Source organism: Drosophila guanche, unplaced genomic scaffold (assembly GCF_900245975.1).
Source record: "Drosophila guanche unplaced genomic scaffold, DGUA_6, whole genome shotgun sequence".
In the NCBI taxonomy this organism is placed as follows: Eukaryota; Metazoa; Arthropoda; class Insecta; order Diptera; family Drosophilidae; genus Drosophila; species Drosophila guanche.
In genome coordinates, this window is record NW_022995752.1 from 3,047,300 (window position 1) to 3,061,897 (window position 14,598).

Consider the following 14,598-nt stretch of genomic DNA (forward strand, 5'->3'; position numbering starts at 1 on the left):
TTTTTGCCACTCAGGCCTATGCCTTTCCCTGTGGAGAGTAGAGTCCTCCACATTGAGTTGCCAGTTGTGCACTTCCTACTCGATATTAAAAGGCAGAGACAGAGACAGGCAGTCTGCAATTTTCTTCACTTTTCCCATTTTAAAATGGCATTGCCAACTGTTTGGCACCTTTTTGTCGAACATCCAGGGAGGAAGGGAGCGAGAAAAGGTTTTTTTCTTGGATGCCGCCAAACAGTCTCTCGCTCTGTGGGGCAGCTGTTGAGTGTTTTGCATTTTTCAGGCTGTTTGTGTTTGATGTAAATGCCATGTAAATATTTGATCAGCCCTCTAGCCCTAGGAGCCGACAAACACATATTGTGTGTGCCCGTAGTAAACCTCAGAGAAACACTTAAATACAGAGACACAAAGGGAGAGACGTGCGTGAGAGAGCTCATTCAGGGCAGGGCAGGGCACGGCTTGGGTAAGGCGTCACTTAATTAACAGGCAAATTTTATGAAGAGCCAACTCGACCCGCACATCGATTCGTTTGCTACTGTCCCCGGTGCCAGGCAGGGCTAATGACCGAACCAATGGATCGGATCGATGTAGAGCCCAAATAATCCCAAAGGCGCATGTCTGGCATGCTTAATGGAGGCGCTACCTGTGTGCCACAGGGATACATATTTTATTAGAGTAAAAGAAAAAGGGTTCAAGGGTTCAGAGTCTGATGTCTAAAGTCTGCTTTAATTGGTGGAAAAGCGGGAACAAATATTTGTGTGCGTGTCCAAGAAAGGAAATGATAATTATCAAAATGGGACAAGAAATTATTGTAGAGAGGAAATCATTAATGGGAAGAGAAAATTAGCATGGGAAAAATTCAAGAAAATGTGAGAAAATTAATGGCCTAGAATTATGTTGAATGTATGGTAGAAAATGTTATTATAAGGAAGTGCTAAAAGATGTTGAAAGATGGAGACTAAAGACTTAAGATGAACATGGAAGCAATAGATAAAGAACAAAGGGAGGTTAAACATCAGATTTGAATGCTACATGTAAAGTAATTTAAGCGATGAATATGTAAAATTTGTTTACTCTTTTTAATGGGGGATTATATTAATTTATGTTTAAATTTTTAATATTTTTAACTGTTTAAACTAAGTAAAAGGTAAATATATCAAGCTGGAAGATCCTGCTTTTAGGAGTCTTTGAGCTAACTATAAAAAAAACGTTAATTTAACGAAGGACTTAGAGCAGGTTTTGGATGATTTTAAACTTAATTAAGGAAGGAAACTCTCCCTGCGTCTCTAAAGCTTACCTTATTAAGAAAAGCTACCATTTAGTATTCCTCCCTTTAATCCATTTATTAGAACACTTGAAAGCAACCTGTAATCATGCCATTCCCCATCCATGTGATCTTTACATAAAGTAGAACTTTTTCACAATTCAACATTCCCATTCAATTAAAAGCAACTCCAGCTGAAGTCCTCCAGAACAGAACTCTTAAAGCCTTTCAAACTAATATAATAATTAGGTAAATGGCTACCCAACCTTTTTAATTCAGAAAATAATGGAGTCAAGGCTGCTGCTGTTGCTGCCCCTGCTGTACGTTTCTTACCCTATCGTTGCACCTTTATGTTGTCTAATTGGTGCTGCACCTTTGGCAACATGTTGCCTGTTGCAGCTGCTGCTGTTGCTGTTGCTGGCATCAAATTGCAGCCGTCCTTGCCTGGTCTGACACTCAATAAACAGGCATTAATGTCGGCTTTTTGTCTACTTCTTTTTATAAGAGAGAATAAAGATAGAGAGTGAGGAGTGCCACAAGCAGAACACGGGCGAAGAGTGAAGCGGAGTGGAATGCAACTCAATCATTAATCAGCTGCAACTAATATTGTGGCAGCTGCTAGATCGTAGCTCTGGCTCCCATTCTGTCACTGTTGCTGTTGCTGCTGCCTTCTCCTCTTTTCATTTTCCTCTTTTCTAATTGTAGTTTGACAAACATTGAACCCATTGAGCATCACAGAGCGACCTGCTCCACTTGATGATTGTAGTTCTTGGAAGGGACAGCAAACAGCTCCTCCAACTCGTACTCCAACTCCATTTCTCGTTTTCCATCTTATCGCTGCCTTCCATTTAGTGCTTGAATTTCCACAGAAGGCGCTCCCCTTCTTGGGGCACGCCGCTCAGTGTCCGTCCCCCCGCTTTGCCTCTGCAGTTTCTGGTAAATTTAATTATCATTATGCCCTGAATTGTGAGCAAAGACAGGAGGAGTCAGTATGCAGTAGGCAGGAGTATCAATTTACTTAATGGTTCTTCCACTTTTTCTTAAATTTATCAATCATGGCAACACTTTCCTTCACTTGATTTACTTCAACAACGAACGAACGATCGATCGTACGTGTAGTGGAAGATAGATATCCCCATCAGACATCCATCAATAACCAGACAATGTCCAGACAATGCCAATCGCATAGAAAGCATCTCCACTTCCACCTAAACTTCCACTTGGCTAGGGAAAATTTGCATACAAAACAGAAACCGAAAAATACAAAAACATTCGAGAAATCTAATCAAAAATGATTTCCAGTAGAAAATTGGAATAGGAATGAAGTCGGTATCTGTGGGTCTCTTTCCCTCTCTCTCTCTTCTCTCTGTACACAAATCACGTCAGCAGACAATTTATCAGACAAAACCGAAACCTTGGCTGGGGTCAGTCTTGGGCTTTGAATGCTCGCAGGCTAATGAAATGCAATTGGAAATTTATTGGTTTGCATGCAAGATAGAATGTAATCGTAGAATATAGTCTTCCACGGGAGACCCTGGCGATCTGAAACTGGAGTTCCACTTGAGTTTCATTTGTAATTACAATGGCCACAGAAGTTCCTCTTGCTGCACATCTGTCCACTTGATGGACACAACACTATTGTGTACCAGAAATTATTATATATACGAAACGAAACAATGACGACAACTCCACATCACTCTATGTGTCTGTCTGTCTGTCTGTCTGTCTGTCTCTGTCAGAGAGGGTCCCTCTTCTTCGTGTGCATGTTGCATGCAATATTCGTGCCTGCTTCCCTTGTACTCTCTTGTTTTGTTGATTATGCTGATGAGTTTTCTGCCTCCACTCTCCACCCCTTTATCACCCTGTCTCTGTCTCTACTTATTATATATCTACAGCGCCCCATCTTCATCGCTAATAATAATAATGAAAAACTCTTCCCCCACTCCTTCTGCCTCTCTCCTCTACATTGTGTAGTATTTTTTTTTGGCTCTGCATTTTTTTTCGGGGCAATGGGCTTTGGGGTTAAGGGGGTTCGGCGGTCTCTTGACTTTGTTTATGCCCCCGTAACATGCATCCCCAATGGACAATAATACGTCGAGTGTCAGAGAGTGCTCGTAATAGTCGACAAAAAGCCTCGTAACTGTTGTGTAGGTGCCAGCAATCCCATTGTAACATTTGGCAGAGACCTCTACTCTTCTCCCTCCCTCTGGCTGTTTATAGAGATATGAGTGTGGGTTTTTTAAGAGGTTTAAAGCGGTGCAGAGAAATGTTCTTAGAGTGGTAAGAAAACGTCTTCAAAAAGAAGATTTGTTTTTCTTAAAACATTCGGAGAAAATGCATCAACATTTAGCTTCAAAAATGTGCAGCAGTTTCGTTGTTAAACATTTATTCTAGAGGTTAATAAGACTACTGTTTGATTAGGATCTTTATTGGCAAGGAGGAAAGCAAAAGGGAAAGCAGGAACGTAAATTCTTGATCATAAAATTTCGATGAAAGCAAGTGACTAAATATAATTCGGCTGCGAACAAATAGTAACATTTTTCACTTCATTTCCCAACAAATGGGGAAAGAAAATCGGAATTAAATGAAGTCGTATCCATATAAAATACTTAAAAAAGAAAGGCAAGCCAAGCCATTCCGATTGCATTGAAGTCGCTAACCAGCTTTGAGCTGCAATTATCCCATAAATTAGCATTCACGCTTTAATCTGTTGCTATCCAAAATCGGTTTAAAGTATCTTTAAGCACTCAAGCCATGAAATCTCTTGCCCCACTCTTTATCTCAGGTGTCTATCTCTTATTTGATAGAAGCACAAAAATACGCTTAAATTCGCAAATTCTCTCCCGCTCTCTGCTGAGATAATAAACACTTGAAGAGTGAAAGCTTATAGACTGCAGACTTATCTGCATCATTAAGCAGACATTATCTGTGATTTTGCCGCATTAGAGATGCTTGTTTTTTTGTGTGGCAGGGAGAAGCTCTTCCCTTTCTTTCGACCTTCGTTATGCAATTGGTTTTCCAGTCCAGCAATCAAATGCAATTGCCTGCCGAGCAACTCAAGTTACTCTTAATGAAATGCATTAAGGCTCGCTGGCTCGCTGGCTCACTCGCTGGCCTGGCCCCATCGTTTATATAAAGATCTCATATGCTCGAGCAGATTGACGCAAAAAAACGCATTTCCCCCCATTGAAAATGAACACAACAGAAACCCTCTCGAGTTACATGCCTAATGTTGTTATATATACCCAGATCCGATGTAAGCCTTTGCTGGCATAAGAAAAAATGAACGAAAAACTTAAATTAGCCTCAATTGTTTATAATTTCCACAAAAGTGCTTATATGCTGCGGCCGGCTGGCTGTCAAGTGTTGCTCCGCTGCTGCTGCTGCTGCTGCTGCTCTGCGTTGAGTGAGGAAGTGTGTGGAGTGGAGTGGAGTGGAGGGACTCGTCTCGATCTCATCTTGAGACCGGTTCCACCCGCTATGCTATAAAGTTCCGCCGAAAACTTCGACAGCGGCTTCACTCTGGCCTCCCCTCTCTCACACAGCAGGTTTCGTGTCTAATTAATGCACTTCGATAAACGTCAGAGTAGAGATACAAGAAAAATATATATGACCAGCAAAAGTGTAGCAAAATCTGTGCTGAAATTCTAAATACCCTGTTGATCAGGTTAATCCCCGTGCAGGTACAACTTAATATTGTTTAAGCTGGGTTAAATGTGATGGGATTACCCCCTGGAAACCCTTAAACCCGAGGCCATGCTTGAGACTGCAATCTGTGCGCATTTGTGTGTTTTTCTGTAAGGGTTTTGTTGTATAAATTATTGTTACCTTTACATATAATTTAGTGACTCAACAGCAAAGGATTTAACTTAAAGGCGGCCACTAATTAGTTTTGCACATTTGCGCCACTTCTGTTTACATTCTTAGCACACAAATTCAGTTCAGTTAATGAACCAATTTTGAACCCAATTCACTTATTCATTCCTGAACATTTCACATGATACTATAATGATTCTGCCTTATATAATAATTAAGATTCTATTTACTAGATTCTTTCTTCCCATATTTGACAAACTTCTGCTTAAAATTCTCATATTTTGTACTGCCCTGCCAAACTTCTACCCAAAATCCCAATACCCACTTCAAGAGCAACGATAGCGCTTAGTTTTTTTTGTAGATCGCGCCTGGCGCTCCCCTTTCAAGACTTTGTTGTGCTTTACGTTGTTTTCTTTTATTTTTTTGCATAAATACATAAATTTATTAATTTTACGGTCTTTGAGTTCACTCTGGGCGATAACCGTTCGATGATAAGCCACCAAAGGCAACCCAAAAAAAAATTCAATGGAAATAACTTTGGCAATGTTGTACAGACGGCAGGCGGCAGCCTTTTGCTGCTGTCAACGGAAAACATATATTTCCAGCGTTAATTTCTATATAAATTTGAAATATGATCTATAAAATACTTTAATGCCGGGCATTAAATTTTTGTTGCTTTGCTTTATTATTAATAATGGTTTACACACCTTAAATGATGATTGGGGGGGGAGCAGAGTCGAGCAGCAGCCTTCTTGAGCAGCCAAAATAAAAGACAGCCATTGAGTGTCTGTCAAATTGAACACCCAAACGAAACCATAACCTGAGAGGCTACTTAGCTATGCAGTTGACAGCTCGCCAAAGTCATGAATTTTGTTTTCTGTTTTTCTGTTTTCAACCAGTTTTTGGCATTGAAGTGGCGTAGAATTTTTCGGATATTTTGCCTGTGACACAATTAGCCAACGAGTTTTATTGTTTTGTATTTTTAGCGTAGCTTTGAAATAATCGATCAATGAAAGCTGAGAGACCCAATGTCAACAGACAGCATCATCATCAGTAAAAATAAAATGTAGCGCATTTTGTGTGTTCCCGGGCAGCAGACGACCCCCAAGACGGCAGAACATGTGTTGATTTGATCTCTTGATCGCTTTAATCTCCACACAAATACAAATACGATGAGTACCCCTCGTCGTGTGATGTTTCATTTCCTTAATGCATTAATCAGCCAACAGTTTTCAGACACTGAAAATGTCACTCATTATTAGTTTTATATATTTTCTTCTACACAAAAAATCTAAAGCAATTTCCTTTTGAGATTCGAGCTCAATGATAAGACAGCAGCGCCCCAACAGCAGCAGCCAGCAGCCGCGTTGTCTAGACGGTACACTGTGCCTCAGTCTGTGGTCTGCCTCTGCCCACAGGAAAGAGCACCCAAAAATCTCAGTGGCAGAGAGAAAAGGTGGAGAAGTCAGACAGACAGAGACTCGCGATAAGGCGCTGCTTTGGTTTTGGTTTGGTGGCTTTGCATTTTGGCGAAAGTTGTCAATGCTGCTGTCAAAGGTGCGTTACAAATAAACCAGCAAAAACAAAACAAAAAGTCTAAAAAAATGGTATAGAAAAAGAGTAAATAAAATAAAACGCCTTCGCACAGGAAATCAGTCTGAACTTTTGGCATTTGCAGGCGGCCACAAAAGTTCAACGTACATCTGTACCCACCCCATCCACACTCGTAGATATTTTTCTCTTGAAAGATATATACCTTCAGATATACCCCATTAAATGCCAATGAAAACTGCAATTGCATAAATTTCAATAGACAATAGTTTTTCTTTTTCCAAAGAAATATGCAAACAATTAGGACGCCCACATGACCCACAAAAGTCACATTTCAAAATAATATTTTCTTGTTGAGTTGGAGGGTAGAGAGCGGGTTTGACTGTTGATTGTCTGATGCCCTGTGGGTGCTTGAAAATTTTGACAAAAATTTGATTTATATGCGCCTTTTGTTTTTGAATCAATTTTCACGATTTGAGTCGTGGTTTGATTGAAAGTATTGACTGGTCCTGTGGCTGAGCAACTAAGGAGTTGGTGGCTGTAAAACTGCGGTCTGCACTGAAACTGAGTGGCTCTCAAAGTGTATCTGGGAAACTTTAACCGGAGTTAATCGCCAAACTCGTAGCTGCAGCTGCTCTAAAACTGTAGTCTGGGCTGCTCGAACTGTAGCCTGAAATGCTTTTAAATTGCAGCCTAACTGCTCTCAAACCTGTAGCCTGAGCTGATCTCAACTCCTAGCCTCAGGCTGAGTCACTTCAATGCCACTTTTGTTGTCTTCTGAAATGATTTTGCGTTGCCTATTTGTTGTTGTTGGTGTTGTTTTTTGCATAGGTCATAAATTTCAAGAGATTTCCGCATTGCCACTGCAACACTTTTTGTCTCGTCGGTCGAGTGAGTGTCAGCTGCAGCAGTGCTTGTAAAACCGTAGATGGTGATTCACATTGTCATCCGAGATGCCTTGCACTGAAAGGTTTGATTGATTGCCTCGATACTATCGCAAAGGCAGGCACGCATCTAAAATTTGTGAAATATCTCTTCAAGTATGTACAAATGTGTGTGAATGGCTCTGTGGATTGTAGGGAATGCGTGTGTGTATGGGGTTTATATGCAGGATTTAAGAGGATTTATGCACTCATAACCTATTATATGGGTTATTTGTATGATATTTTTGGAGATAGGTTTTGGCACCCTAAAGCGTGTTTCTGTTGCAATTACTGCTCTCAAGTCTTTCTATTTAATTGCAGTTTGTCTTTCCCAGTTGAAGTCTGCTGAAAATGTACTTTAAACACATCTTCGTGACTTTCAGACTTCAGTTTGACTTAAAACAAAGTTTTTGGCTATACTTTTTGCTTGACTTTGAAACTACAACTTTGGTTTCATGCATTTTCAAAAGTTTTTGGATGACTTAAAGGCTGTGTAGCAGCACAGTCTCTCCCATATGTGCATGCACAGTGTATGTGTTGAAGGCTGAACGTGAAAATGTGGTCTGATATTGAGAGTTTAAGCTGAGTTTGAGTTGAATATTTTTCTAGATAGAACTCAATTTAAAGTGTAGCATTAATGACTGTCTCTGATTCACTTCCAATAGCAGCAGTTACCCTTCATTTTTCTGACATTTCTCCATTCCTGACACTCTCTCTTATTATAATTATTGGAGAACTTTAATTTTGTGTTTAATTACTTCATTCGCATTGAGTTGTTTTCAAATTATATACATTCCCTCACATCCTGGACTACCAGAGCTCTACAATTAAAGTGTTTAGCACTCTTACCGTTGAGAGTTAGCAGAGGGGGAGAGAGAGTTTTTGCAGAGGGAAGTATAGGGAGCAGCAGAGGGGCAACTACTGTGGCATATACCCCATGAAGTGCAATCAAAACAATTACAGCCAATTCACTCAGTGCTAAAAACAACAACTGTTCGTAGAGAGAGAGAGAGAGAAAGAGGGAATAAAGCAACAACAATAAAGCACAAACATCGAAACGCTCGTCGTCTATATGTTGATGACATTAGAAAATTGTTGTTTATTGCATTTCCTTGTTATTGTCGGCAGGCCCGGCCCGTCCCGAAGTCAGGCCCAAGTCCAAGTCTCAGTGGAAGACTCTGTGGAAGTGTTCCCCCAACCAGCGTCTTGGCCAGCAGCAACCAGAAGTGCTCTCTATGTATGTTTCTCCTTCTGGTGTCTGTCTGTCTGGTTCAAGTGTCAACGACTGCTGCGGGCCGAAGAACTAACAAACCAATTGACAGGCAGCAACAAAAAAAATAGCTATAGAAATGGCATGGCACATGCTTACACACAGCATAGATACAGATACAGATGGATGCTCGTTTGTATGTGCTTTTGAGAGCTCCGTTGGGGTGTCAGCCGTCGAATGTGTCAACTAGTTGATAATACTCATAAAACATGAAACAAAAATGCAGTTCCGGGTGCTTAAATCATGGATATTTACTGTACTTGAAATTATTCTTCTATACTTTTTAAACAATCGAAAGCTGCCGTAACACCCGCTCCATTAAATTCCACTCACGTGCTACTTAATTTGACATTGAAAAGTTGTCGAATCCATTAGGGCTCGCCTCTCCATCCCTACATCCATTGTTCTGCTGCTCCATAAAGATTTGCTTCGAGGTGCGAGAGTTTTTTTTGTCTCCTTCTTTGGCTGTCAATCAGCAAAACCCGTCATGTCAAATTGATGCTAATTAGGCGTTAATGAGTCGCCTTGGCCATGGAAAACGAAACAAGTTAGTGGGGATTAGACATAGAAATCGAATGGGGAACAGGGACTCACTCTTACTTTGAAGAACATCAACTGCGACTCTTGAGGAATCCTCACTCCAAAGACGAGGCCTCATGTGGACTCCAAATGAAGCCTGGGCAGGGTAGGGTGTGTCTCGTGCAGTTCATTGGACGCACAATTTATGAATCCATGCTTCAATTAAAAATGATTGATGCAAAGCCCAAGAATCGCTGGGCCCTAGCAATGAACAACGCACGACTGCAGTCGACTGGGGCAACATTAAACAAATATCTGGGTTACCCCCAGAGTCGTACTCCCCATAAATGATAAATTTGAATCCTCAATTTCGTATCTGCCGCAGCGATTAATCAATGTTTAAAGTGAACCACGAACAACCGACGACCACCAAAATGAAAAACTTGTGAAAAACTCAAAGCATCGAAAAACAAAATCAACCGCGAATCAACGAAATGTCTGCTGCCAGCACAAGCAGTCGACCGCCCACGTCGCCACTTGCGGCGCCCATTTACGATGGTTATGCCACGATCCGTGCCCGAGGATTGACCCGCTCCTGTTCCATACGAGCCGCAGAAGCCACCGAAGCGGCTGCGTCCTCGACACATCATCCGCGTATGCTGCAGCCTCAAAGGAAGAGAACTGTGTCGCTGCGGAGCAGCTACAGCCAGGGAAATGCCGAGGAGATCTATGCGCGGGCAAAGCCAGTGAGGACACCCACCATAGGCGGTGATTTGGAGCCCATTTATGCGAGTGCCGGCACAGCGAACTCGGTGGGTTTTCGACCGCTCTCGGATGCCTCGAGCTCCTCGGGCGGTGGCAGCATGCCCTGCGATTATCAGAATGTAAAGAAGAATTCGCGCTTCTCCCTGGACTCACTGCAGAGCAGTGCCACGCCCAAGACCCCGGATTACAATACGGCGGGGGAGGAGGAGCACATTTTTCTGTACACCGCACCGGATAGTCCCAAGCGGCGTCTGGACAGCGGACTGCGCAGCTCCTACGATAGCTCCGAGCGTGGCTGCTACTCCCCGCTGCCAAAGATCAGTTTTGACATGCAGGAACGGGATCGGGAGAGGGAACGCGATCCGAGGATACGTCCGCCCACGTTGCGACACAATTCCGTGGGCTCCACGGGGTGTCGGAGGCCCATGACGCTGTCACTGACGGAGGCTCCGCGATCGCCCACGGGCCTACCACCGCCTGCCCCGGTCCGCCGCGAGAGTCTCTATGCCAAGCCAAAGATCTATGCCACGCCCACGAGGCCACCGACCAGCACACGCCTCAATCTGTACGAGCTGCCGATAGTCACGCAGCGTAGCAGCAGCGCAGAGCTGCTGGAGCGTTCCTTTACGAGTCAGAGCCTCGCCACCATCGACCAGGATGAGCTGCTGGTCGTCCCCAATGCCATGCCCATGCTACCGAATGCCGTGGATCGGCGCTACCACACGCTGGGGCATATGAGGGTGAAGAGCATGGGAGCGGGCCTGCACCGCAGCCTCGATGTGCCCGTGGGCTCCATGCTGGACATGGCCACCGGTGGACACTGGCGAACGCATCGCGGCGGCAACAAGTCGGTGGGGAATATCTATGCCTCGGCGGATGCGGCAGTCAGCGATCTGAATCGCATGGCACCGGAGTACATGGATCCGTTGGACTTTAAGATTGGCTGCCAGACGACGCTCAGGAGCAAGCCGTTGATTCCCTGGTACGAGCTGGCCATTCGGAGGGATTTCAAACGGCAATCGTGTCCTCCCATCAGTGGGGGTGTGGGCGTGGGTGGGCAACCATCGCTGACCTTGGCCGCTTCGCCGCAAGAGGAACTCGAACAGGTGAAGTACATTTCTTGATGGAGAGATCGATAGAGGGTATCGAATTTTATATTTTTGCCATCCCAAGCGATCAATAAATCATCGATTGTTAGTCGGTTTTTGCAGATAAATCATTGACCATAATAATACATGATAACATTTTCCAAAAACCAAATGCGTAATGATAACTTAAGTCAACGATCCATTGAAAATTTCTGTACCCATCACCCCTATAAAATAGCGTTGAAGCTGACCACAGGAACCACATTAGAAATTCTTATAAATTTCCAACAAATTCCCTCATGTTTTGTGGTTACTGTTATAAATTTCATGGTGTCCATGTTCTATGTTCTGTGTATGCGGGGTTCCTGGTGATGTCTTCACCTGGCATGGCATGGCATGCCATTTCGCTTACGTCCGGCTATGGCATTACGAATGCAAGTCATCGAATATGGCCAGCAGCAGGCTCCACACTTGACCAACAATGTCACTGCAACTGCAGCATCTACAAGCAATGGAAAATGCAACTACAGTACGAGAAAATGCAACTGCAACTGCAACAGTATTGGGGCAGAGGCAGCCAACGGCGGCAGTATGCGACTGTCAGTCGCCGTTAGATGATGCTTTGCCCCACTGATTGATTTAATCAAACTTGCATGAGGAGCCTCGAGAACTGCACTTGGAGCTGCATGCCTGCCTGCATTTGTCGCTTGTCTTGAGGCCTTCGTGGTGCGCTTCGGGGTCCTCTTCTGGCTCCAGCTCTGCCTTTATCTCTTTGCTCTCTGGCATATTAAATCAACGAAACACGCTCGACCCAAACGTCTTTCCCATTAGGTTCACGTACCATGGATTACAGTGCTTCTCGTACTGTTCCTGATTTTAATCCTACGTCCATGTCCGTTTTGGTGGAAGCTTCACCACAAACAACATTTGTTGTTGCTGCTGTTGCTGCTGCCACTACGACTGCTGCTACTGATGACCAAAACTGATGACCTCATTTCGTAGAACATGCAATTGATATGTCCAACGAAAGAAATCGCCAGCTAGCCAGCTTTCAATGCGTTTTTATACTCAGCCATGGGAATGCCCTGCAAAAAAGACCGGCAAAGACGTTGTTGATTTATAGACTCTGTATTTCGTTTCGTAGATATTTATTTCATTGATACGCGGAGAGCACTTGATACTTGTGGAATCAGTTGGAAGAGGAGGGATCATATTTCATGCAGAAGAGTACGCTGAATTAGAGGGAGAATTCTACCCACAAAATATGAATGAATTATGGTGAAAATTTAAGTGAATTAATCATGAACTCCACACTTAAAATCCTCTTATTTCTGCCAATAAGCTGACCCCAAATCAAAACCTAACCAATACTCTGGAACGTGTTGAAGTGTGGTCTGAATATATTTGAGCATTGTGCACCATGGATTTCGATCCCAAAATACACACACTCGGTAGCCGTTCATAAACCCCTTGATGCCTCGATACCTGGCTCCTCCACTGAGAAAATTTCGTCGCCAATTGCGGCTCCAATCAATGTCAGCTTTCAAAACAAATAAAGTTGCCATTAATGCCGTTCGCTCGGACGAGTACACTTTGGAGTACGTTTGCTTTTTGTTTTGTTTTTTGATCTCTCAGTTTTCTTAAAGTTTTTTTTGCCTTATTTTTGGCGCGTTTTTTTTTTAAAGCGGTTTTTAGACTTAGCCTCTGCGAAGCCACTAACTTTGCTGTTTTTTTTTTGTTTGTGTTGTGTTTAAGGCGTTTTTCATGTTTATTTCATGTTTATTTATGAGCACTAGCAGCTCCAGCAGCAGCTGCCAGCCAGCAGTCCCCAATGTTTGGGTCTGGGACTGGACTGCGTTGTGTGTCTTGGGACAGCGACAGCAACAGAGACAGCAGCAACCTCTGCTTGGGTTAGTAGGTAACTTGAGCCGCCGCCATCCGTCCAGGGACTATGAAAATGAAAAGTGAAATTGTCAGATGGCGTGTGAACAAAGGCAGCCCCATTCACTGGGGATCGATGAAGGAAATTGTAGATAAAAGTAGAAATTAAAGATAAACTATCGATAGGCATAATTTTAGGGTTTGTTTTTTAGAATATTTCTTAATGGATAGAAATAAACATTTTTATGGGCTTCATATGATTTTGTTTTGCTAATTTTCGATACTAAAATCGATTATTAAATGATATTTTCTACAAATTTTACTCACTGAATTATATTCCACACTAGTTCCATTCAATAAGTACGAGAATACTTATGTAGAAATATTCCTTTCGATCAAATCTTTTGTTTAAAAAGTCTGCTGCCCTACCCTCAGTGGCTCTTACAGTTTTAACAGCATTATCATGAGCGTTTACAGTTTTAGAAACTCTGAGACCATGTCATAGGTGAGATCAGAAATATCAGATAATTTGATTAAAGAGTTCAACGATGGGGTGCAATTGTTGAATGCCAAAAGTTGATTGCTTTTAATTGATTTAATTTGTTGTTTTATTTGTATTTGATTACTTCAATTTACATATTTGGCAATTACCAACGAAATACAATGTGTCATCGTTATGACAACTCAACCTTTTCGAGATTCGTGAGCAAAATAGAGCTAGGAAAGTGAGGAAGTATTCCCATATTAAAATCAGAATTAAGCATAATTTTTCTGCTTCTATATTTCATATTTCTTTACATAAAAAGAGCTTTGAGTTCAATGATATATCGCCATATCCGTCACATCTATCAACCTATAATTTGAGATTAATGTGAATTTGATTGTTGTTATTATTATTCCATTCCACTCCATTCAAGAGAAGGGCAGTCAGCATAATTAATGAATGTAAAGAGAGGCTTTGTGCTCGAGAATTTCAATTCAGTCAAGTGCTTGAATTGAGTGTTAAATGCCTGAAATCACCTGACAACTTATGATTGTTAATTTATTAAATGGTTTCCATACAACAGATAGACAGATAGACAGATAGAAAGGGTGTAGGAATTGCTTTGAATATTCGTTCTAATGAGCAGCACTTTGATCGGGGAGTACGGGTACCCGCTTGGTTTGCTGATGGATTGCTCCCACCTTTTAATGTAACACCTCAGAATATATTAAGCAGCCAGAGTTGGAGGTGCCTCATTATGGTGGCAAGGACAGTTCATCAACCGTTTGTGTTCTACTTTCATACTTCCACTCGTACTCTGCATTCTGCATAATTAATAAATCTTTTGGGGCTGACAAAATGCCAACAAATTGTCAGCTACAGCTTCAGTCCGGCGTGCCGGGCCTTAAATAACTTGTTGGGCTTTTTATCTATTTGAAAATCGCTTATTAAAACCGTTTGCTCTATGATAAACGAGATGGCAAACTGGCGATTGGCGGCCAGCGATTGTGTGGAGAGCGGCTGGCTGGCTCTCTGTCTGT

The 14,598-nt window shown here is 42.4% G+C and overlaps 1 protein-coding gene across 12 annotated transcripts in view; it reads left to right on the forward strand.

Annotated features, from left to right (window-relative positions):
• Nucleotides 1-14,598, forward strand: part of LOC117587869 (protein sickie) — a 195,544-nt gene that overhangs the window by 168,876 nt on the left and 12,070 nt on the right. The window contains exon 2 of one of the 12 annotated variants that reach the window (XM_034278848.1): nucleotides 9,726-11,211. The exons of the other annotated variants lie outside the window; for them this stretch is intronic. Coding sequence (XP_034134739.1) covers nucleotides 9,835-11,211 — 1,377 coding nt within the window. The 5' untranslated portion in view covers nucleotides 9,726-9,834. The remainder of the gene's footprint in view (nucleotides 1-9,725; nucleotides 11,212-14,598) is intronic. 12 annotated transcript variants of the gene reach the window in all.